Source organism: Gopherus flavomarginatus, chromosome 1 (assembly GCF_025201925.1).
Source record: "Gopherus flavomarginatus isolate rGopFla2 chromosome 1, rGopFla2.mat.asm, whole genome shotgun sequence".
NCBI lineage: Eukaryota > Metazoa > Chordata > Testudines > Testudinidae > Gopherus > Gopherus flavomarginatus.
Window position 1 is genome coordinate 252,869,537 of NC_066617.1, and position 24,077 is coordinate 252,893,613.

The following is a 24,077-nucleotide window of genomic DNA, read 5'->3' on the forward strand; positions in this document are numbered from 1 at the left end:
AATGCTATTTAGTACTGCATTTTTTTAAACAAGTCTTAAGATTTCTATATTGTACCTTATAAAACAGACAATTTTTATGTATAAAATGACAGCTACTCAAAGCATGAAAATAATCAGGTACACAGGAGATATTGCACAGCGTGGCCAAAGGAGTGTGCGCAGGAGCACTCTGGGAATGTGCTGGAAGGGCCATTTGCAATGCCAGTGCTTTCTGTTTGCAGTAGCAATGGTGCAGAGCTACCCAAAGCAAATACAAATGCAGTGATTGTGCATGGTTACAAGTGCTTTTATGTGTGGACACAAGGACCCTTATGTCTGGAGCCCCATTGACCTCAGGGAGCTCTGAAAGGGTGCAGCGATCCACCCACACAGATCCAGTTACAGGATTGGAGGCAACGTGGGTGACGAGAATAATAGGTAATTACAACAGAGCAAGTCTCTAATGTTCAGAGGCTGTAGGAAGAGAAAAAGCACCATCCCATTTATCTCAGTAAACTGTGAGCATCAAAGCCTAACTGGGATTATCTAAATACCAGCATTATTACACAAAACATGCAATTGCTGTTCCTAAAAAGACAGATCCAGGAAATATTTATATAGAAATGTCAATGTAACACCATAGCCATTTCCATTAATTCCCTTGTCACCAGCTCCAGTTTCAGTGCCTCTCCCCTTGTCTCACCTTTGGCTTGTAGCAATATGTTTCTTCATCACATCCTCTCTTATCAGCAAGGTAAGTCACTGGTCCGAGGATTTATGACAACACTTCACCCCGCATCCACTGTCTTCCTCTCTCCCCTATACCAATTTCCATTCTTATGTGCTCCTTAGTTATATTTACATTAACTCAATATGGAGCCTTTGGGTCCTAATAGATGTGAGAAATAGTTTAACTCACAAGATGATCTTTTTAAAGGGAGAATTCTACCACATTCTGGTAGCTAATCCAGTGGTACATACTTGTAGGCATTTGTATGTTCCTCTCCATATTTTCTTCTCTTTGCTCTGGCACACCAACAGGTGGCTGATATTTTTCCAAATTTTGAAGAAAAGAAAATGTCAACAAAATAGGTCACACACAAATGTGGCCATTTCTTTTAACCAGCTCTACTTGTATCTAAGACAAAGAATGGTCCAGTGCTTAGGGTCTTAGCGTGGTACTCAGAACTAGAGGGTTCCCGACTCTTCTTTGCCACATGTGACCTTGGGAAAGTCATTTAGTTTTTCTGTGCCTCACTTCACCATTGGGAAGTGATAATACTGTACTACCACACAGGGGTGTGCTGAGGATACATTAAAGATTGAAAGTCGCCCCCCCCCCCCCGCAAATGTTATGTGAATAGAGTTACCATTGATAGGTAGGTGTGGACACCATCTCCTTACCACAACTTTTTCAGGGGAGTTTGTTAAGATACTGCTCCAACTGATGTAATTCCTGAAGCCACAGAAACATAGATCCACCTGGCTTGGTAATGTTGCTTTGGTGTGGCAAGCTTCATTTGTAGGCTTTCTTCCAACAAATGGCCAGATGGACAGAGGTATTTCCTGGCACTGCACAATCTTTTCTTTCTGTATCAGCGTCTCCCTCCAGGGAGAATTCCTTAGTATGAACAGTATTCAGCAGTCCCTCTCTTAATTCAGGGAACCTAAGACAAGAAACAAAAGCAACACTAAGGTCTTCTTGCAGAAGCATACCAAATTCAACATATAGTTGGAATGTTTGTAGACTGACTAGACATTCAGACATATTTTTTCATTCCATTTGATTTTCTAGGTGATACATAACTTTCATCTAAAAAAATCTTGGTTTTGATACATCATGGCCAAAAAATTCAAACTTGGCTATCTACTGATATGCTCTGAAATCTATTAGAAACAAGTACAATGGCCAAACTTTGAAAGATGTTGAAGTCATTGAGAGCTGCAAGGATTCAATTCTGCTTTTTATTTAGGATCTTCACTCAATCTCACCCAGAGCCTATGAAAACCAAAGTATTTAAACATGGCAAAAGTAATTTTCCCCATCACTGTTAGGAAGAAAAGAGCAGTTACTGCTGTCTTTGGTGGTATTTGCATTAAACTACTATTAAGACAAAGGGAATATCTGATTGTGCCCGATAAAGTTTCAGTAAAAAGTGTATTCCATACTATTGGGGGAAAACCTGGCTTCTTTGAAGTCAATGGGAAATCTCTTTCAAGTTCATGGCCTTCACTGAGGACCAGATTTCACCTGTGTTCTGTATATGCCTGTATAGGTATTTTTAAATCTTTTAAATATATTGTAGTGAGTTGCAAGACTACATTGGGACTATTTTTGCAACTATCCACCTGTAAAGCCAAATGTCTTAGGTCCCCATTTTGCAAATGGGTGTATGTATGTTCTTTACTTTAAGCACATGAGTAGTCAAGTTATGTTACAAGTTCAGCCCATGCATACATGTCTGCAGGATCAGGCCCAGTTACCATGAGTCAGACTGTACAGGACTCAGACATAGTCATGTAAACCTCTAAAATAGCCACAGGTAGCTTGTTTTTCACGCATAATACATGTATGTCACTGTCTTAAGATCTGTTACCTTGGGACCTTCCAGGGTTAGGATCAAATGTTAGATGTTCTACTAGGAGGCTAGACGTCTGTCCTTTCAAGCATTATGCGGGCCAGGAGACATCACCGGGAGGGTAGATGACTGAATACGTTCTGTCCTGGGCCTTGGGTCAGCATAATTTTTTTGCGGGGGAGGGGTTCCACATTTCCCTGGCTGGTTTCTCACAGCTGACAGATGAGGGACAGTTGGGAGGCGCTGGGAGTGCTGGTATAAATGGGAGGAAGCCTAGTGGGCAGAGTGCAGGTGAGGTGGTTCCAGGAGGAGGAATGAGTGGCAGGATCCTGGGGCAGGTGGCAGAAGGGTGCCCTGGGCTGGGTCTCTGCCATGCGGCGCGCACAGATCGGGCTGTCTGGCGGCTCCCCACTGTCCCCAGACCGAGCTTTTGGGTGCTTGCTTTCCTGCCCAGCTGGAGCCGGGGCTGGCTATTTCCTGGGCCCGGCCGCACCTCGCTCGCTGCCGCGCCGGGGCGGAGCGGGCTGGCTCCCTGGGCGCCGGCGGCAGGTGCGCGGTGGCAGCCAGCGCCCTTGTGCCCGGGGCGGCGGCCGAGGGGCGTTGCCGGGGCGAGCGCGGGGCTGGCCCTGGGCAGAGGCAGGCGGCGGGGGAGGCGGAGGCTGGCGGGGGGAAGGGGTGCGCGGCCCGGGCGGGGGCCCAGGTGAGCAGCAAGGGGCAGAGGGAGCGGGCGCCTCTGCGTAGCCCCGGGGCGGGGCGCATCCGGAGCCCGGGGATCGGGGCGGCAGCAGCGGGTGCCGGCCCGGCAGAGGGGGATCATGCTGGGCGTAGCAGGGGGGACCCAGACAAGCCGCGCCATGGGCTGCCGCTGCCCCCGGCTCCTTGCCGGGCCCCTCGTCCTCCTCCTCGCCGGGCTCCTGGAGCTCGGGGCGGTCTCTGCCTTCTCCGAAGCCGCGATGGGCACCGCCAGCGCCGAGCCCGGCAGCTCAGGGACTCTGCAGCCGCCGAGCGGGACCCCCTTAGAGGAGACCCGGCTCCATGTCTTCACCTTGGACTATCCGCACGTGCAGATCCCCTTCGAGATCACGCTCTGGATCCTGCTGGCTTCCCTGGCCAAGATCGGTGAGTGCCCCCGGCCCGGGGCTGGTACCGATGGGGAGGTTGAGGCTGGACGGCTGCCCCTGGGTCCAGCGGAGCTGTGGGAGCCAAAGGGAGCTTGGGTGGGAGCCCAGTCGGCGGGCGGGTGGGGGCAGTGCCCAGCGCACTTCACCGGCGGGGGAAAGCTGTCTGCAGGAGCTTCACAAGTGTGGCAAAGGGAGAGCCTTGCAAATGCACGCTTTGCTCTTAAAAACAGGGCAAATATATGGGTAGATAATGTGGCGCTCCCTGTCTATTTATACACTGAGGGCTAGTGAGAATGCGGATACATAAGGCTACTTCTACTACTGTTCAGAAATCCCTGAAAAACAGAGGAAGTCCCGCAAGTTATGTCTTCATTTATATATGTACACTCCCTAATTGTTCATTGGGCAAACACCCACCTAGATTCTAGATTTTAACATAACAGTGGCTTTCACTATGCCCCTGCTTGGCTTTTTTTTTTTAAGACAAGCAGTGAATAACACTGATTTACTAAAATAGACGCAAGTCACTAGGAATTACCTTTCAGTGTGATAAGTTCAGTGAAAACTCCTCAGATGAAAGATAAGGTAGGTGAGGTAATATCTTTTATTGAACCAGCTTCTGTTGGTGAGAGAGACAAGCTTTGTAGCTCTTCTTCTGGTATGGGAAAGGGCTCAGAATGTCACAGTTAAATACAAGGTGAAACAGATTGTTTAGCATATTTAAGGAACTTTTCCAAGTGAAATGGCCTTTTTACACCCCTTCATGGGGAGAATGGAAAAGGTAGGAGAGGGCAGCTTGTGGGGTTGTTGCAGTTAACCATAAATCCAGCATCTCTTTCAGTCCTTGACTTGTAGTGTCTAGCCAAATTATGAATTAAGCCCCATCTTTTGAAGGTGTTGGGAAGATTTCCTTTGAAAATGCAGACTGCTAGGTCAGGTACAGAGTGGCAGCTGACTTTTAGAGTAACTGATCATTAGAGGGATTTTCTTCTATTGCTTAGTGATGCAATTTGAAGCCTTTGGCATGATTTGGCAGACAAAATTTTTTTGCTTCTTCAAGAGAAACAGTATGAATGAGAACATTAGATTAAATTACCATTAGAAAATGTCCCTTATATTAGGCCTAAACAAAACATAAAGCTTAAAATAATTGGTTGCAAAATACTTAAAACATAGACCTAAAATCTTATAGTTTCATTCATCCTTCTTTGTATACGTGAAACACATTCCCTAGAGTCTCTAGATACGTATTTACTAGAACAGTCTATGAACACTGTATTCCTTTCCATAAAATATTACAGTACATAATAGTAGGCAATTATATAATTTATATATAATAAAGAATTTCATCTAAAGAAAATTTATGGCAAGGGACTGATGGAAAGCAAACAAAAATGTTAATCAGTGTGGATTAAGCCTCTCCTTAGTATTTTTTTTACCACTCAGCTATGTCCTGAGAATAGTTACTGAAAGATGAGAAACACTGAGTGATTAGAAATGTCATTCATTCTCTGATGTGGGAAAAGTTTGTATTGCATAGTTCCACAGTGTTGTGTTCTCTTTATTAGGGAAATATATTTTTGTGTTTGAATTAACTGTTTTATTTCTTGTTACAATAAAATATGAATTTAAACTAGTAACAGAGTGATCTGGAAAACAAAGGATGTTAGGAACTGTGTAAAAATCAGTGAGACCATGTATAAATAATGAAATTATTTTTAACTAAGTTTCTTTCTAAGCAGACCTTGAGAATTTTAGTCTTGAAGAACCTGCTTTGAGGAATAAATGGGAAAACATACCATTACCATGTTTGTTTGACTTCAAATGCCTTTTTTGGTATTACACATTTCACTGAAAAGTATGAATCCATGTGGATAACTACTTCTTGAGCCAAATTAGCTCATTTACTTGTAAAACTTTAGTCTTTTACATATGCATTCTGCTTAGTAGCCATATAGCTCTGCTCCTGCAAACACTTAAGGCATGTGCTTAACTTTAAGCATAGTCTCCTTGACTTGAACAGAGCTACTGCAATTTACATCAGTTGAGGTTCTGTCCAATGGGACTACTTATGTGGTTAACTTCAAGCATGTACATAAAGGTTTGCAGGTCTGTGGTCTATATATTTAATTTTGATATATAGAGCACCAATGTATTACAACGAATCGCCTGATATAAACATATGCCATTTGTTTTGTATCCATCTCTCCTCATTTAAAAGAGTACTGTAAATTTGATTTAGGCCAAAATTTAGATTTTATAATAAAAAGTCTTGCAGAAGCTAAGACCAATGGAAATATTTCTGTGATTATTTTTTTAATTCCAATGATGCCATTTTAAAAACAAATATTCTGGTGGACTGTTTGCAGTCCAAATATTGCAGCACTTTGTTAATGCTTAAGGCTCCAGAAGGTGAAAAAGACAAGACTAATTTTATTTTCTAAGATGAATGCAATGCAAAAAGTAAACAAACTGCATAAACTGTGAGAAGTAAAGTAGATTTTAAAAACTCTTTCAGATGTAATAATCTAAAGCATTATCAGTAATACACAACATTGCTTTATTAAAAAAATGCACTAAACAATAAGACCCTTTCAAAAATTACTCAAGCTCATAGGATATCAAATTTCATAACTTCTCATTGCATATGAACAGAACTTCATGAACCTAAAGGCCAAATATATTTAAATGTGCTGTTATTATTAGAGCGGATCAGAATATTTTTGACTAAGTGGAGTGTTGTCAAAATATGCAGTTTTGTTGTAGCCAAAATGCTGCACAGAGAACTTGTCAATCTTATCAGTGTTTTCATCTGGAAGGTTTCAGAGGGCCTGGATGTCTTCTGGTCACTGCAGATCTGAAAGAGTAAGAGAACACAGAATCTAAAACCTGAGTTTTCTGAGTGAAAAATGGGCATTGTGACACAATGCTGTTTCACAAAAGGTTTTGTTCCATCGCAGAATGAAAACAATGGCTTTTTTCAAAATATTTTTTTAAACTATTGATATTATCAAAATGTTTCAGTTTTTATGAGCAATTCCATACATTCAAAAAATCAGATTTTATAAATCAAAAATATTATTTAAATGGTTTTCAAAAGTTTTAATTTTAGAGAGTCTGTTTCAATAAGGCATTTGATACTTTTTCTGATAAATGCTTTGAAACATTCCTGAAGAAAATTCATGACAAATTAAAACAAACAAACAAACAAAAAAAAACCCCAGAAAAATGCGTACACTTTGAACATTCTGCAATTAAAACAACTTCAACCTTTCATTTTTTTCTGAAATTAGCTTTTTCATGTCCCACCAGCTTTACTTTGTATTAATAATAACTACAGGGTTGGGCCTAAGGGGTAAAATTTCCAAAAGTGGGCCAGAGAAAGTGTGAGAATGACTCTGTGGCCTAGTGCTCAGTGCATTCACCTGGGAGAGCAGGTTCCAGTCCCTGCTCCAATGAATATTTAAATACTTCATAGAAAGTGGGCCTATGAAGTCATTCTCACTCTCTATGGCCCAAAGAATACTTAATTATTTATACCCAGTGGAACAGCTTCCAGAGGAGAAATTGAGAGAGCACCATCCCAAATAGCTCTATAACTCAGTGATTAAGGCATTTCTGGGGGAGATCTGGCTTCAAATCTCTGCTTCAAATTAGACAGGGTGAAGATTTAAACTCCCACATCTGCCTGAGTATTCTGACCACGAGGGGAACCTCCTTTTGGATGTCTTTTGTGTGATGTAGGTGTGCTCCGAGAATGCCTAATGGATTGGGCCCCACAGGCAGGAGAGACAGGGGAATGCTTAGTCTGAGAATCTGCCAGAGTTTAGCTGCTGAGCAGATTTGCAGTGGCAGGACTTCGATGGCTTTACACATTTGCACTAGCAGAAATTTAGGCATTTCCAGGGTTAATTAGCTGAGCAGAGGTTTTGAAGATCTAAAGTTTGGACTTGGGCATCTGAAGTGGCAGTTAGGCACCTCAGTCCCTTTTTGGATCTAGGCTGTCACTTTTGGAAATGGCTCTGAGGCTCCTAAGTCACTTGGGGCACTTTTGTAAACGTTACCTAAATCTCCTTTAACCAGTTTTCAGTATTTTAAGTGGCAGTAATAGCATTATCACTAAGACTTGGAATTTTCATTAATTAAAGTCTTTCTTTTCAGTGCTGACATACTGAGGTGCAGTTTCTATTGTCTTCTGCTAGTTTCAGTAAACCTAGCCCAATGTCTTTGTATACACAGTACAGTATATTTCCACTTACTGTGCCATCCTGTGAAAATACAGATGCACAATGAAAGGTTATTCATGAAAGCTAGAAGTTGCCGGCTCTCCACCCTGCTGCAATAAAGGCATAGTTGTGCTTTTATATTACCTGTGCAGAATCCAGGTGTCAGAAAGAAAATTTTTGATTCAGTTGATCACGACAAGTACACAGGGCTATAACTAGCAGGAAAAATTGAAATCCTTCTGGCAGGAGCAGCTCCAGAAACTTGTGAAACTTGACTCCAGGGGTCAGGTGAGATTTCACTCTCTTCATTGGAAAGTTTGTTCTTCTGTCATGGCAGAAACCAGTACGAAGCATGACAATTCAACATGGAACTGATTGGAAAGTGCAAAGCACCACCTATGGTCCCCAGTGGCTTGTTCTCATGTCTCTTAAAGCCCTCACCTGTTGTGACCAAGCAGCAAACTGGAGGTGTCTTACTGCAGGTTCTGCTGAGTGGGTTTGACAGCTTCTTCCACATTCACTCAGATTCTTATTCTTGAAATTAAAAAAAGTCTGAGTTTACGTGAGCTAGACATATTTTGGAGGGCCAACTTGCTGTATGGGTACCCTGTAACAGAAAAAAATAATTACGCTTGTGCCCTTTTAGTTTAAAAATATCTTTATGGTGTATAATAAAAAAGGCCTGTAAGGTTTTTGTTTGCAGTTTTTTTCTGTTTGCTTTTTACACGAGAAATTCAGACATGGGGCTTGTCTAGATGCAATTAATGTTGTTTGAAATGGGAGTAGATCAAAGTGCACTATGGAACTTATAGTGCATGGTACCAAGATCCATACAGATAGTTAGTTTGTAGTGTGCTCGCGTGACTTAGATTTACAGCCCAGCTCACCACACATTCACTATTCATCTGCTCACACCCTTTGTCTACCCTGGAAGACTCTCTGAGGACCAGAAAACTAGTGAAATATGTCACAAGATCAAAAGTTGGGAAACTGAGGCCTGGTGTGCACAAAGTTTTTGCACCAAATTAACTGTTTTGTTTGTGGATGTGAGTGGTACTGAAATAGTTAAATCAGTACCATCTGGAGTAGCGATGCAATTATGTCTCTATAAAGGCATCTAAGGCCTGGTGTACAGAAGGAAATTAGGTTGGTATAACTGTGTTGCTCAGGGGTATGAAAATTCCATACCTCGAGCGATGCAGTTAAACCAACCTAACATCTGGTGTAGACAGTGCTAGGTTGACAGGAGAATTCTCCTGTTGACCTAGCTGCCACCTCTTGGAGAGATGGATTCCCTTCGCTGATGGGAGAACTCCCCTGTTAGCATAGGTAGTGTCTTCACTGAAGTCATTAGACAAGTGTAGACGAGCCCTTATACTGGCTTAGCTTATTCTCCTTCCTGTATGGGAATAGCTATAGAAATATAGCCCTTTATCCCAGTGTAACTATACCCACACTAGGGGGATTGTACTGGTTTAACTGTACTAATATAGTGAAATTGGTACAATTTCTGTGTGTAGATAGCTCTGAGACGGGAAGGAATTTAGAGTCAGGCTGTTTAAAAAATTGTGTGTATGTTAACAGCCATTAAACTTCAGTGACTGAAGAACACTTTCTTGATGTATTTGTTAAAGGTTCCACTTCTCCATCCCTTGCGTTAAGAATGAGAGGCGCTACCTAAAGATCCCTCCGTCCCCAACCGATCCTCCAGCGAAGCCAAGTCTGATCAGATTTGACATTCTTGATATTCAGAGGAAAAATGAAGCAGAAGAAACACACTTGCAAGGGGAAAATAAGCTATTTTCTAAATAGAATGAGTCATAAGCACTGACTCCATGGGTGCTCTGGGGCTGGAGCACCCATAGGAAATAAATAGTGGGTGATCAGCACCCACCAGCAGTCCCACGGATCAGCTCCCTCCCCATCACTTCCCACCCACCATGATCAGCAGTTCAGCAGGATGCAGGAGGCACTGGGGGGAGGAGTGGGGCAGAAAGAGGTGGGGCTGGGACAGAGTGAGGGCAGGAAGAGGCAGGGAAGGAGTGGAGGCTTGGGGGAAGGGGTGGAGTGGGTGTGGGGCCTGGAATGGAGTGGGGGTTGGAAGAGGTGGGGTGGGGGCGGGGACTTGGTGGGAGGGGTGGAGTGGGGGCAGGGCCTGGGACACAGTAGGGGTTGAGCACCCCCCTGGGAACTGAGGAAGTTGGCATCTATGGAATGAATTCACAAAATGTAACATGATGTGTCAGAGGCTCATTAAACCGTGATCTAGAGCCCATTGAAGAGAATAGCAGCTCTGCCATTGACTTCAGTGGCTTTCAGTTGGGACCTAAATCAATTTATATTACCATATCTTCTAAGTGTGGGGAGTCAGATAATGTTTACTACCACAGTCAAAGTTTACCATATTTATGAATGGTACCACCCATTTAAAACCACGGGTATTTCAGTTAGCCAGGAATTGTAGATCTTGTGGGTGGGCTTTGTTTGCTCTTGATTTTCAACAAGCCCTATTTTCCATTCATGAATAATTACAAGGGTTAAATATAGCTAAGGGTGGTATGGAAAAGATTGGCATCTGCCGAACCTGAAATGTATCTTTGGTGAGTAGGAGGTACATTCATGTCAAATCCTAAAAGCAAAACAGAACTGTCTGGATGCCTCAGACAGGGCGAATTAACTCTCTTGTGGGCTTGGGGTTATTAGATTTTGTGGGGCCCCTGTGTAAGAGTCTTTTTCTGGGAGAAAGTTTGATGAAGGAGGGGGCTGCGGCAGGGGACTGGGGTGCAGGAGGAGGTGCGGGGTCTGGGAGGCAGTTTGGGTGCAGGCAGGGATTCTGACCTGGGGCAGGAGGTTGGGGTGCAGAAGGAGGTGTGGAGTTTGGATGCAGAAGGGGATTCTGACCTGGGGCAGGGGATTGGGATGCAGGAGGGTGTGTGGGGTCTGGGAGGGAGTTTAGGTGCAGGAGAGGGATTCTGATCTGGGGCAGGAGGTTGGGGTGGACGAGGGGGTGCAAGGTGCAGGTTCCAGCCTGGAGGCGCTTACCACAGGTGACTCCCTGCCGGTGGCGCAGCAGGGTTGAGGCTGCCTGCCTGCCTGTCATACCCCATGCCATTCCCAGAAGCGGCTGGTTGCTAGCACATCTCTATGGCTCCTGAGGGGAGGGGGGTAGCAGGTCTCCATGCGTAGCCTGTGCCTGCAAACACCACCCCTGTAGCTCCCATTGGCTGGTTCTGGGAGTGGCGTGGAGTCACAGCATACAGGCAGCCTGCCTGAGCGCCCCTTTTAGTGGCCCAGAGATTGCTGCCTGTGATTTATTTTTGTGGGGCCCTGGGCTGCAGCCCCTAAAACCCCTACCTTAATCCGGCCCTGGCCTATAGGTTATGGAACCTTTAGGTCACCACTGAAAATCTCTTCCAAAATTTTTTCTATGTATTTGTACAGCAGACAGCACACTGGGTATTCAGTAGAATTGTGAAATAATGAGGCACTAAGGCTCAGATTTTAAGAATTGTGTATGCAAAATGTTAAGTGGCTTCTTGCCTAATTAGAGTGCACAATTTCCACAACCGTGTGCACAGCCATGGTAAACTTGTGCACAAATGTCAAGTCAGATCTCTTACCGCTCATTTACATGTGTATTTACTGCATGGTCTGGATTTGCCTGGTGAACGGGCAGGTTGGGAGATGACTATCAAATCTATATATCTGCCAAACAGGAGCTGTATTCTATCCCCACCTCTTGCTGCACAATGAGATTGTGTGTGTTTGTTTTCTGCTTCTCTGAACGTTTCTTTGAAGTGAAAATAAAGTTATCATATGATTATTATTTCTTTAGTATAAAGAATAAAACAGCATGATTTGCTTGTAGATTCTGGAGAAGTAACTATTTTATTTTCTTGTGTTTTGAACTCCCCTTGAAGGCTTTCATCTCTATTACAAGTTGCCTTCCATCGTGCCTGAGAGCTGCCTCCTTATTCTGGTTGGATTACTACTGGGTGGAATTATTTTTGGAGCCGAGGAAAAGTCCCCACCTGTAATGAAGAGCGATGTTTTTTTCTTGTATCTCCTTCCACCGATTGTACTCGATGCTGGGTATTTCATGCCAACTCGTCTGTTCTTTGAGAACTTTGGTACTATATTCTGGTATGCGGTAGTGGGCACGCTCTGGAATTCTATTGGCATTGGGCTTTCCCTCTTTGCAGTTTGCCAGATTGAAATATTTGGCTTGACCGATATCACTTTGCTGCAGAGCCTGCTCTTTGGCAGCTTAATTTCAGCTGTGGATCCTGTGGCAGTGCTGGCTGTTTTTGAAAATATTCATGTCAATGAACAGCTTTACATCCTAGTGTTTGGAGAGTCTCTGTTGAATGATGCCATAACGGTGGTAAGTTACTATATAAACAATTATTGTTGCTGCTACTTGACTGCATGGCACCATCATGCCATATGTCTTTCTATCTAGTTCTCACTATCTACTGAGAGCCAAAGTCAGTTTATCAAATTCTTTCTTTACACTAGACCTACATGCTAATATTGAATGGAGGCATATAAATATTTAATAGATTTTAACACACCTCTACCCCGATATAATGCTGTCCACGGGAGCCAAAAAAATCTTACCGCGTTATAGGTGAAACTGCGTTGTATTGAACTTGCTTTGATCCACTGGAGTGTGCAGCCCCGCCCCTCCCAGAGCGCTGCTTTACCGTGTTATATCCGAATTCGTGTTATATCAGGTTGTGTTATATCAAGGTATCTGAAGTTTTCAGGTATTTATCATTGAATTCTGTCAGATTTTTAATAAAAATTTAGAGCTTTTCCCCAGATGCAGAAATGTCTGTGGGGGAGAGGAGGAGAGAAGAGATGTTCAGCGTGGATTCCCATGGATACACCCAGAAATAGTTCAAATCACATGGAGACTACAAGCCCAGTTTCCAATTAGTGCTAATTTGATGTGGGCACCTTTCCAGTTGGAGCTGCACTGAGATCACCAACTTATTTCCTATAGGACACCAAGCAGCCATCAGATGTCTAATGATTAACCAGCTGAGCTGAATTTCTTATGCTGACCTACAAATGAAAGTCTGCAGAGCCCATTACCCTTTCCCTGAGCCATCCACCTCCTCACGTGTAAATCCTCTGTCACTATATCTCGACTATTACTGGCATTTATTCTTACCTGGCCTTATCTCTCCTGAAATCCTTACCCATGCATAAATAATCTCCTGTAATCAGTCCTGTAATGTCCTGTTTTATGATCAATGTAACTCCAGTTTTCCACATGTCATAAGGACCAGACAGCTCCATGAATTGGAACCCTCTCTCTCTGTTCTCCATCACTGGCTTCCTATTCATCTCCTAATTCAACAATGAGTTGTCTTCCCGATTTTTAAACTTCTAAAGGATCTTCTCCAGTCTATCTCACTGACATCATATCCCCCATCCACTCTATCTGATCCTTCAGTATTGGCCATTTTTCTTTCCCTTCCAATGATCCTCCACAGTTGGGATATTGTTTTTCCACTTACGCGTCCCAATCTACTTGATGTTGTCTCCTTCCAAGCCACTGAATCACATCCTCTCTTTAAAGCTTATCTTAAAGCCTGACTTTTCTTGTTAGTTTGTAGCTTAATCTCTCTATCATGTCTATGATGGTATTAGGGCTGGCCAAACACAGTACTGCAAAAACAGCACAGGCAAATATTAATTCCAATTCCAAATGGCTGTTTGGTTCAGACATGTCTATGCCTGTCTTAACAATCATTCATGCAAAGGGGTTTCTGTTTGCATCAATATTTGGGGAATGGCTGTTCTTCGTATTTATATGGAGCCTTCTCATTGTGTAATTGTTTTCAACAAAAACGATCACTTTTCAGTCAAACAGCATCTAACCTAAACACAAATGAGCAGATTTTGCTAAAAAGCCCACTGTTTTTGAGGCCTGAAATACGTGTGCCATGATCAAAATGACCTTGGCTCCCACCCGCCATTCTGTACATACACCGCAGTGGTGGTGCTGTAACCAGACTGCAGATCTTTGTTACAGTCTTCATGTTTGCCTACCTGCTTCTAAAGAAATCATTTATCCCAGAGACTTTGTGCCTCCTGGGGTCAGATACAGAGGACACAATTTATGGATCTACCGAATGAGGCCAACTGGCCTCGTTCAGCTGATGAGCTGACCATGCTAACACCTTCACCTTGCAGCTCTTTTGAAGTCTCTTATTGGTCTGTTTTAGACATTGTTTGGGCTTCTATTTTTATCCATAAATGTTCCAGAGTCAGAATATCTGCAGTCAATGGGAGTTTATAATCAATTCAGTTCCGCTTCAGAGGCAGTGAGTGTTTAAAGATATCTGAGTGATTGTTAGAAGGCCCAGTAGATTGGCACTGGACCTTGTAGATGTGTGGACTCACCCCCGCGGCGCCTCCTGCTGGTCGTCCTCAGGAATTAGCTCAAATTCCAGCCCAGAGCACCCTCTGCAGGCCAGTGATCCACCTGTCCACTGCTGGCCCCCGTGTCCCTCCCTGGACCCCAGTGCCACTTTAACTGGGTCTCCCCCCCTCCCAGGGGAACCCTCACCCCACTATCCCCTCTTTGCCTCAGTCATGGCTACTGCCAGTCTCTGTTTAGCCCCCGTGCCCTGGGGCAGACTGCAGTGTATCAGCCGATCATCACAGGCAACAAGGGGTTTGGATTGGCTGCCTTTACCCACCCTCCGGCTGCCCCTCTGCAGGTCCAGTACCTAGGAGGCCTGGAACCAGCTCTGCAGCCTGGGGAGTTGCTGGCCTAGGGCTTCCCAGCTCCTAAGGCCTTTCCCAAGCCCTGCCTTCCTCTTGGTCCCCCGGGTGTGTTCCCAAGCAGCCAGGCCTGTCTCCCTCTCCAGTCAGAGAGAGACTGGCTGCTTTTGGCTTTCCTGGCCTTCTTATTAGGCCCTGTGGCTCAGTTTGGGGCGTGGCCCCAGCTGCAGCCACTTCCCCAATCAGCCCAGCCTAAAGGCTGCTTTCTCCAGCCCCAGCCCCTTCCCAGGGCTGTTTTTATCCCCTTCAGGGCAGGAGCAGAGGTCCACCCTGCTACAGACCTACTCATGGCTTCTGGTTATGATTTTGCACAGCTCTAATCAGTTGATTATATTTAAAATATAACCCAGGTCATCACATTGCATGTTGTTCTAAATGGAACTTGGCAGGAGCAAGAGGCATTGTGGCCATTCAGGGTTTGCATCTGTCACAGTTCGGCTGAGGAGATATGTTTTCAGACCTGTTGTCCCACAGCCTCAAATGTCTAATGGAATTACTTGATTTTACTGGTGATCAAACAAATAGTTCTATTCTTTTCTTCGCATTTTGAGTCTGAAAAATCTTGCCTCGGGCAGGGAAAGTGTGAAGTTAGGAAGTCTGAAAATGATTGGCAGCATAGATGGGACACAGGAATTTGCATCAATCTGGAGAACTTAGTTTTATTCTTGGTGTGGCTGATGACCTGCTGGGTGACTTTGATGGAGTCAGTTTGCCTTTCTGTACCTCAGTGTCTGCAAAATCAATCTGCAAAACAGGAATATTGACATTTATCCCCCTTTGTAAAATACTTTGAGATCTATGGATGAAAAATAGTGTATATATATATATACATATTATAAATATATTAGTAGATTATTAATTATTTAGCATATTTTTAAAGTTAATTCAAAGTAACGACAAAAATACAAAGTCTTCCATTGGAATACAGGACTACAGTGACACTGAGAGGAATTGGGATAATGTGCTTTCTTTTCTCCATAGGTTCTGTACAATTTGTTCAAGACTTTCTGCCAGATGCGCACAATTGAGACCATTGATGTATTTGCTGGAATTGCTAAATTCGTTGTGGTGGGGATCGGTGGAGTGTTGATTGGAATCTTTTTGGGATTTGTGGCAGCATTTACAACCCGTTTCACCCATAAAATCCGAGTGATTGAGCCACTTTTTGTCTTCCTCTACAGTTACTTGTCATACATAACAGCTGAAATGTTTCACCTCTCAGGCATTATGGCGTAAGTACACAAAAAAGGTACTTTAGTAATAATAGCACCAAATGGCAACGCAAAGCCAGACATCAGTGATGGCTAGATTCTGCAGCCTGTACCTCACAATGAGTAGTACTTAGTTGTTTGAATAAGTATTGTTGAATGGAGACAATGCTGTTCCATTAATGTTAAATGAAAAAACTCCCATTTACTAAACTGGGAGTAAGATTAGGACCAATGGGATTAAGAATTTCAGAATCTTGCTGTAAAGTGATCTTATAATAACTGTTGATCTTTGCTTCTTGGGGCTAGATCAGTGGTGGGCAACCTCAAGACATTTTGCTGACATTGACCGTCCACATTGACCCCCTGCAGCTCGCAGTGACTGTGTTTTGTCATTCCCAGCAATTCTCATGCTTGTTCTCTCTCTCTCTCTCTCTGGCCCTGTGACTTTTCAAATTGTTTATTCACCATGGAACAGCTTCAGCAAGAGAGACTGAAGGGACCCCCTTCCCAGCTCAGAATATCCCATAACCCCACAGCTAGGGCATTTACCTGAGTGGTGACAGAGCCCAGTTCAATTTCCTTCTCCCCATCAGGCGGAGTGGGAACTCGCACCAGGGGTTTCACACTTCCTGGGTTTGTATCCTAACTGCTGCTATAAGTTATGCAAAAGATGGTCATCCTCCTTCTCCTTCCCCCTGTGCCCCCGCTGTTTTGTATAAACTTGTCTATAGGGGCCCAGTCTGGCATGCGAACTCTGAGTGTGATTATTGAATTTGGCCGCATAAGAATGCATTTCTTTCCCCAGTTCATGAATTGCTCTGTGGCTTATGTGTTCAGATACCTGGCATGGGGCTGCAATGCACATGCAGAAACATAGGCACCTAGGGAAATTTACTGCAAAAATATTAGGTGCTGAGCTTGTTTAAATGCCTATAGGGCTTGGAGGCAGCTGAGCAGGGGCTTTGTGAATCCCAGCGGGTCTGTTTCTTGAATTTAGGCACCTATAGTGGTAGTTAGGCTCCTATATCATTTTGTGAATCTAACCCTTTGTGTGTGTGTGTGTGTGTGTGTGTGTGTGTGTGTGTGTGTGTGTGTGTAATTACATACAAAAATAATATTTTCTCTGTTATTTTTGACTGATAAAAGTATTATAGTGCTCCCCCATAGCACTTCAATAGGAAGAACTAAGTCACCCTTCCTGTACTGCATAAAATGACCTGTAATGACCTAAGTTTTAGAAAAGACCATCATGACATCAAATAAATTAAAACAGTTTATTGTGATTCAAGCAATATTGTGTAAAGAACAATCTTCTTTCACTTAAGTATTGCATTGTTCTACTGACAAACATAAGGCAGTCAGGTTTTAGAAGCTATAACATTTTATGAAACTTAAAAGTTACTACTTAGTATCTCTAATATTTGGTGAAATTTTTGTTGTTTTTAGAACCTTTTCTAGTATCTGATTGAAGACAGGATTGTTTATTTATCACTGATGTGGTCATTTAAGATTTTCCAGGGCTAAGAAGTAATTAAATGGGGAAAACAACCCTAATTATTTAAGTACTATAAACAGAGAAATATTCTCCCCACCCGCAAAAAGAAGAAGAGAAAGAAGTGGAAGGCATGCTAATGAATGTACGGAACTGAAGGATGCATATGTTTCTTTCTCAGATATGTACCAAAATAAAGTAACATACAAATCCAATTTGACCTAGTTCTGAAATGACCCATCTCTTCCACTGGTTGCTATTCATAGTATTTGTGTGGTTTCCAGTTTCCTCCTGTACTTAGTCAAATGTCATTGGCAGCATATGATCATGTACTTAAAGGGCTCCCATATCAAAAAGGGACGTGAAGCATTATATAAAAAAGTCATAATAGTTTGCATGAAAATGCTGAACTGGACAATGTGAGCCTAATGTAAAACTATTTACACTGCATGTCTCCTAATGTGTAAATGGAATAAGCACGTGGGTGCAGAATAATACTGAAAGTATATAGCTGTATGGATAAATATTCATTACTATGACAGCCTTAGTGTCAACATGTGATTGGCCCCTGCATGAGTATGAAAGATGGAGGAAGTGGTAGGTAGTATTATTACTATTTGATATTCCAACATGACCACAATATATTTATCATTTAATGTGTTTTTACTCTAAACTTGTTTCATGTTTATACTACTTTATACATATTAATTATTATTAAATATTTTACTCTGTCCCACAACATGCCATATCCATAACACTGTGCTTGGTCATTTCTGGAATAGATTAATAATAATCATTTATAGCCTGACCTGTGGGCCCATGTGGGGAGTAAGCTCCCTTCTTCTCCCTTTATTCTTCCGTGGTGTCTACTTGGGCCTTCCAGTTGTGGATAGGATAAGTAGACACTGTACATCTGTTCTTCCTCTCCCCCCCTTGAGCATATGGGCGGAGGGCCCCTCGGGGCAGTGCAGCTGTGCATTGCCTCATACACTGGACAGAGGGCAAAAGCATATTCTACCTCTTAATTTAATAAAGTACAAAAAGCATGTGGTGTGTGGCATTGAAATACAAATTTTAATAACCGGTCCAGGTTTTCCTCTGGCATCTTGAACAGCAAAAACTAGAAGGCCGTGGGTTCAGTCCCACAGCAGGACTTGGGCTCACAGTGAGTGCTGACACTGTAGTGCAGTACTTGGAGAAGACAGCACTACCAGACATCTCATCATTTGTAGAAGACTTTAAACCCCAGCCGCTTTTGTCTAGTGGCTTCCAGACAGAAGTTATGAAATATCAAAACAGTACTGTAATGTACTATTTAGAAAATCAGAGTATTCTCTGTTTTGAAAATGAGGTTGAAAACGGTGTTTACTTTATCATCCTTACATTTTGGGAAAAAGGTTGTTGACATGTCTGAAGCATACGTGATAGCTGCAGGTGCCAGAGATGAGTGAACAGTGAATCATTATACCAATGCAGATGGAAGGCTGTGTACATTTAATTTAAAACATGCTGTTTCAAATATTAATTTCAGATTATTTTCAAATAAATTCTTCCCCCCACCCCTCAGCTCTCGGTTTTCATGTATCACAGCCACTTAGCCCTGAACTTCTAAAATCCAGTTTCCATTTGCCTGAATGAAAGAAACATTGAAGCTGACATATTATAGTTGTGGCACTGGTAAATTACTGGAGAGGAAAATGCAGCATTATCAAATAAATAATGTCTACTGATCCTGTCTCCTCACCTGTGTGCAGCTGGGAAATTGATTGAAGCCAGAGGAGAAGAGGGAAAAAAGGAGTTAATGCCTTTTCCTTTTAGCCAAAATGTCCCATGCAACATACTTGTCATGAGAACAAGTGATTCTTGAAACAGCCATTTATAACTCCTGGCCAGATGACTCATAAAAAATAGTAGGTTGTAATGGATTAATCATCTCCTAGATAGTCCCTATTAGAGTGTTCTCTTCTGAAGGTGAGGAAATGTATTATGATGTAATTAGAGCTGGACCTGAATCAAAACCATGAATTAGAAACAGTAGTAGCGGAGCTGAATTTTTCAGTCTAGTCCCACCTCAAATTATAAAACTACATTTTCTGTTTTATAATTTTTATTAGGGCTGTGAAACAGCAGAATTATTAATATGTGTTTCTCTTTTTGCAACAACGAATGAACATCCTAAAAGAAACATGCACTGAAACTAGAGTTAAGTTTAGTAGGTCAAAGAAACTTGAGGATTGAATTCAGAGCTCTAGTTTATTCCAGCCACAACAGAAACTGCACTGTTTGTGCAAATGGACTTACATTAGTCGAAGGGAGACCAAATACAATTTGATGGTAATCAGTCCTTTATTCTTTTCCTGATTTTAACATAGTAGAGTCAACAGTCTGAGAGCAAAGAATGCAGGAGCTACATGTAAATTGGATGTGAACAGCAAGTACAAAACAAAATGAAGAGAACACCTAGGCTTTCCCACTTGCAGATTATGTTGACAATATTAACCTTCATTGGAAAGAAAATATTAAAATAATATTTGTATTTTGCACCTTTTAGAAGTGTGGTAGCTATCTTGTAATTTCATTTTTCCAAATGAAGAAACTCACATAGGATTTTTTGTTCAAATAGAAGTAACTAATCTAAAGAGCTACCAAATGCAAAATTGTACATTGACTAATTGTAGCATATTCATCATTTGAAGATTAATGAAGATTTATAGCACTACTCAATCTCGGTACATTACTGAATTAAGTCAGTTACTGACATTCAATAAGTGAAAGTAATATTGTATTGAAAAAATATATATCAAAAATTAGGATGCGGTCCCTTTAAATTTTAGTGGTTAAATATATGAGATGCATTAAGTTACAGAGGGACAAATTAATCTGGTGACAGATTATTTTCAGACATCCGGGCACAGTCTCCATTAGCTCAGGATCCAAAAACAAACTGCTCCCAAAACTAGCTGACTCACTCTGGAGCTGCAGGGCTTTCCTACATGTCTGTAATCATGATAAGAATTAAGTTTAAGAGGGGAAGCAATAGAATCTAACATTTAATTTCATTTTCTATTTAGTTTGTACACTGTGATGGTCAGGCTTCCCAATAAATCAGAAAGTCAGAAAGGTGAAATGTTATATTGGTTAGACACCTTGCTTCACACAGCCTTCTGGAAGTGGTTTTGGGCTAATCTTAATGAGTCCTGGCAAAAGACAACGGCTACATTATCATGGACAATATGTTCAGGCCAAACCAAAGGTGTTGAGGGGGGAAGAATGAGATCTTCACCCATTCTTCTCTGACAGGTCCTGGCCTGTCATGCTGAGCTCCTTTTCCCAAAGAGCCCACAACTGCAGGGACCCAGAGACTACATCCTAGTTTCAGTTTTACTCAACATCTGCATAAAAACACTGGGGATACAATAAGGAGATACTGGACACAATCCTCACCAATGTCAAACTCATGCTCAGCACAGATGAGGGCCAGGGGATGCAAAGGTAGCTCTAAACTAAATTTATTCCTCCTCCATCCTCAGGTTGTCCGGGGACAGAGCCAGCCCTCAAAGAGGAGGCAAATGGCTGCTCCAGATTGCACTGACTGGTCTCTGTTTCATTAGCAATAAGTGAGGCTGCAGGAAGACAGCATTGTAGGAAAGAGATTGTTATTAAGCTTGCTGGGGCCAGTATTGCACAATGAGGATCTGCTGTGTGAGTGGTAATGGCCTATCCCTAGCCCCACCCAACCTGCATTTTTGGGCATCCATTTCTACGCTAAGCTCATTCCCTCCTGAAACCTGTTCCTCTTTTTCCAGTTCCGCTCATCATACTGCAGTCTCCTGGGAACCTTCCGCTAGTCAGGGATCAGCAGAGCACAGTATGCTCCAGACTTGCCCCTCCATTCTCCATCGTGCCTGTCATGGGGAGAGGGAAGAGCTGGATTCCCCCTTACTGGGGTAAGACTCATCAGCCACTTACGGCTCTGGCTGTGGCAAGGGATCCTAGAGGAGTCAAGGACTTAATATATTCAGCTATTAGTCTTTCTCATCTAGAGTATGAACACTGTCTCCCAGTATCTGAAGGAAGTTGGAATCTGGACAAAAGATCAAGCTAAATCAGGAAATGATAGAAGCAGTTTTAGTAGGAGAGAGTACCACTTTGAGAAAGTGTCACTAACTACAACCTCAACTTCTCCCATTGTCATCTTCCCACAGCTGCTCAATGTAGTGCATTATTCTGAAGTCATTTGGGACTCACTGCTGATTTTTAATGCACAAATAGCATCTATCACCAGAAATACCTTCTTCCCTCTTTGGTTTTCAAGGACATTTAGTTTGCTCTTTCCACTAGAAGAGGGAAAATCTTCCACTAGAAGACAGTCCTAGTCCTCGTTATCCCATAGTGCCACTTCCAGACTGGATGACTGCAGCATACTATGCCTGAGCTAGAAAGTACAGGCTGTTCAGAAAGTGAAACTGATCTATCTTCCAGCAGCCTCAAACCCAGAGAAATAAAGGGAGCACAAGCTGTCTCATTGTGTTCTGTACCTTGCATTGGCTCTCCTTTCAATTTTGGATGTGTATAAAGATGCTGATTCAGATCTCTAGAGCCCTCAGTGAGTTTGGCCTGATCTCTCGCTATGAGTGCCCCAGTGGGGTGATTATGACTAACAGGGGTGATAAGGCTGTCTCAAAGATGGGACTCTGTGACTAGGGGCTGAATATTCTCAGTTGAGGGCCCTCTCTCCTGAAAGTCTCTCCAACAGGAGAGGCATGATCCTACTGGAGAATAGAAAACAATGTCCCAAATACCAGAAGGATGAAGAGTGTAGGTCCAAGTTTAGCCAGAATTTTCTGTGACTCTGAGTGTTGTAACATGTTAAACATATAAGGAAGTAGATTATGGTCGCATGCTGGAATGTGCAGCTTTAGTGCAGGCTGTTTTTCAGGGGCCACATGCAGAAAGGCAAAATGGATACACATCTTTCCATCTCTATCTGCAAACCACTGGCTTCATGTGCTTTGACCAAAAACTCTTATGCAGGATTATATGAAACCAGTTTTTAACTGGGAAATCAGCAAAGAGCTGTATGGTGACAGCATATCCCTTTAACCACAAACACATAAGATCAAGAGGGACAGTTGTTCGATAGTCTCAGCTAGGGATCATGCTCTCAACACACACACCTGAGGTAAATACTTGGTCACTTTGCTTCTTATTCTTATGGCCATCTATTTGGATGTCACTTTGCCTGCTCATATATTGGTTGCAATATTCCATTATGACATAAGTGCTGAGTGACTAAAAGTTTATTTGAGCAGCTTGCAGAATACTGAAGGGACAGGACCATCTGAGAACTGGAAGACACCAGGGGTACATGTACAAAGCAAACAGTGCCCTGCATCAGCAAGTCTCAGAGCCTGGATCAACTTACTTGGGCTCGTGGGACTTGTGCTGCAGCACTGAAAATAATAGTATAGATGTTTTGGCTTGGGCTGCAGCCCTGGCTCTGAGACTCTCCTCCCACACCAGGTTTCAAAGCCCAGGCTCCAGGCTGTGTCCAAACATATACCCTGCTGTTTGAAGTCCCACAGCATTAGCCCTGCAAGCCCAAGTCAGTTGATCCAGGCTCTGAGACTCACTGCTGATTTGCTGTGTAGACATACCCTAAATCACAAGCATTATTAGCTGGCAATAGTTTTAGTATAGTAAGCTCCATGGAAAACATATTAGCAGCACTCATGTTGTCAAATTAAACCACAGAAAGTATGAGAGTACTGCCCTCAAAATCTCAATGTGATGTTCATCTGATGGCACCTGGGAAAAAGCTAAGCCCTAAAGGAGTGGTCCCCACAAAGTACAAGAAAAAAATTGGACATTTGACCTGTGATACAATAAACCAGCTGTCAGAACATATGAAAAACATAATGAAAGAAATAGGGTATTTTCTACAATGGGATTTCAGTCACAGATATAGCTGTTTACAAGTGTAGGTTACTGTGGTTTTGAGGCTGGAATTAAACCACATTGGTTCCAATCATCCTGTACCAATTGGGGCGGCTCTAGGCACCAGCACGCCAAGTGCGTGCTTGAGGCGGCAAGCCAGGAAGGGCACTCTGCCGGTCGCCATGAGGGCAGCAGGCAGGCTGCCTTCAGCGGCATGCCTGCAGAGGGTCCTCTGGTCCCACGGCTTTGGCGGACCTCCCACAGGCAAGCCACTGAAGGCAGCCTGCCTGCTGTGCTTGGGGTGGCAAAATGCCTAGAGCCGCCCCTGGTGCCAATAAAACATAGCCATGCATTATTAGGGATTTGCCCTGGGGCAGCTACACTGGCAGCTGAAGTCCTTCTGTAGACAAGAGGTAAGATTTTCAAAACTGCCTAAATGACTTAGGCACCTAAGTCCTATTTTCAAAAGTGACTTTCAGCCAGACTTTTAAAGGTATTTAGTTGCCTAAAGATGCAGATAGGTACGAAGTGGGATTTTAAAAAGCTTCTAGGAGCCAAACTCCCATTGAAATCAGAAATCAAAATGTCTCTCCTTCAAAGTCAAAATTGACTTTCAGTGAAATTTAGGTTTCTGAGTGCCTAAGTTACTTTTGAAAATAGAACTTAGGCACCTAAATCACTGAGACCTTTTTGAGCCTTTTACCCTGTCATCTCTTTCCTACTCAGAGTCA

The 24,077-nt window shown here is 42.9% G+C and overlaps 1 protein-coding gene across 2 annotated transcripts in view; it reads left to right on the forward strand.

The window, feature by feature from the left end:
• Positions 1-3,382: 3,382 nt before the first annotated feature.
• SLC9A2 (solute carrier family 9 member A2) overlaps positions 3,383-24,077 on the forward strand; it is a 38,144-nt gene continuing 17,449 nt past the window's right edge. The window contains exons 1-4 of one of the 2 annotated variants that reach the window (XM_050921798.1): positions 3,383-3,677; positions 11,826-12,289; positions 15,688-15,938; positions 21,216-21,356. In XM_050921798.1, the coding sequence (XP_050777755.1) occupies positions 3,413-3,677; positions 11,826-12,289; positions 15,688-15,938; positions 21,216-21,356 (1,121 nt within the window). In that variant the 5' untranslated portion in view covers positions 3,383-3,412. The remainder of the gene's footprint in view (positions 3,678-11,825; positions 12,290-15,687; positions 15,939-21,215; positions 21,357-24,077) is intronic. The other variant, XM_050921809.1, reaches the window with a different exon arrangement.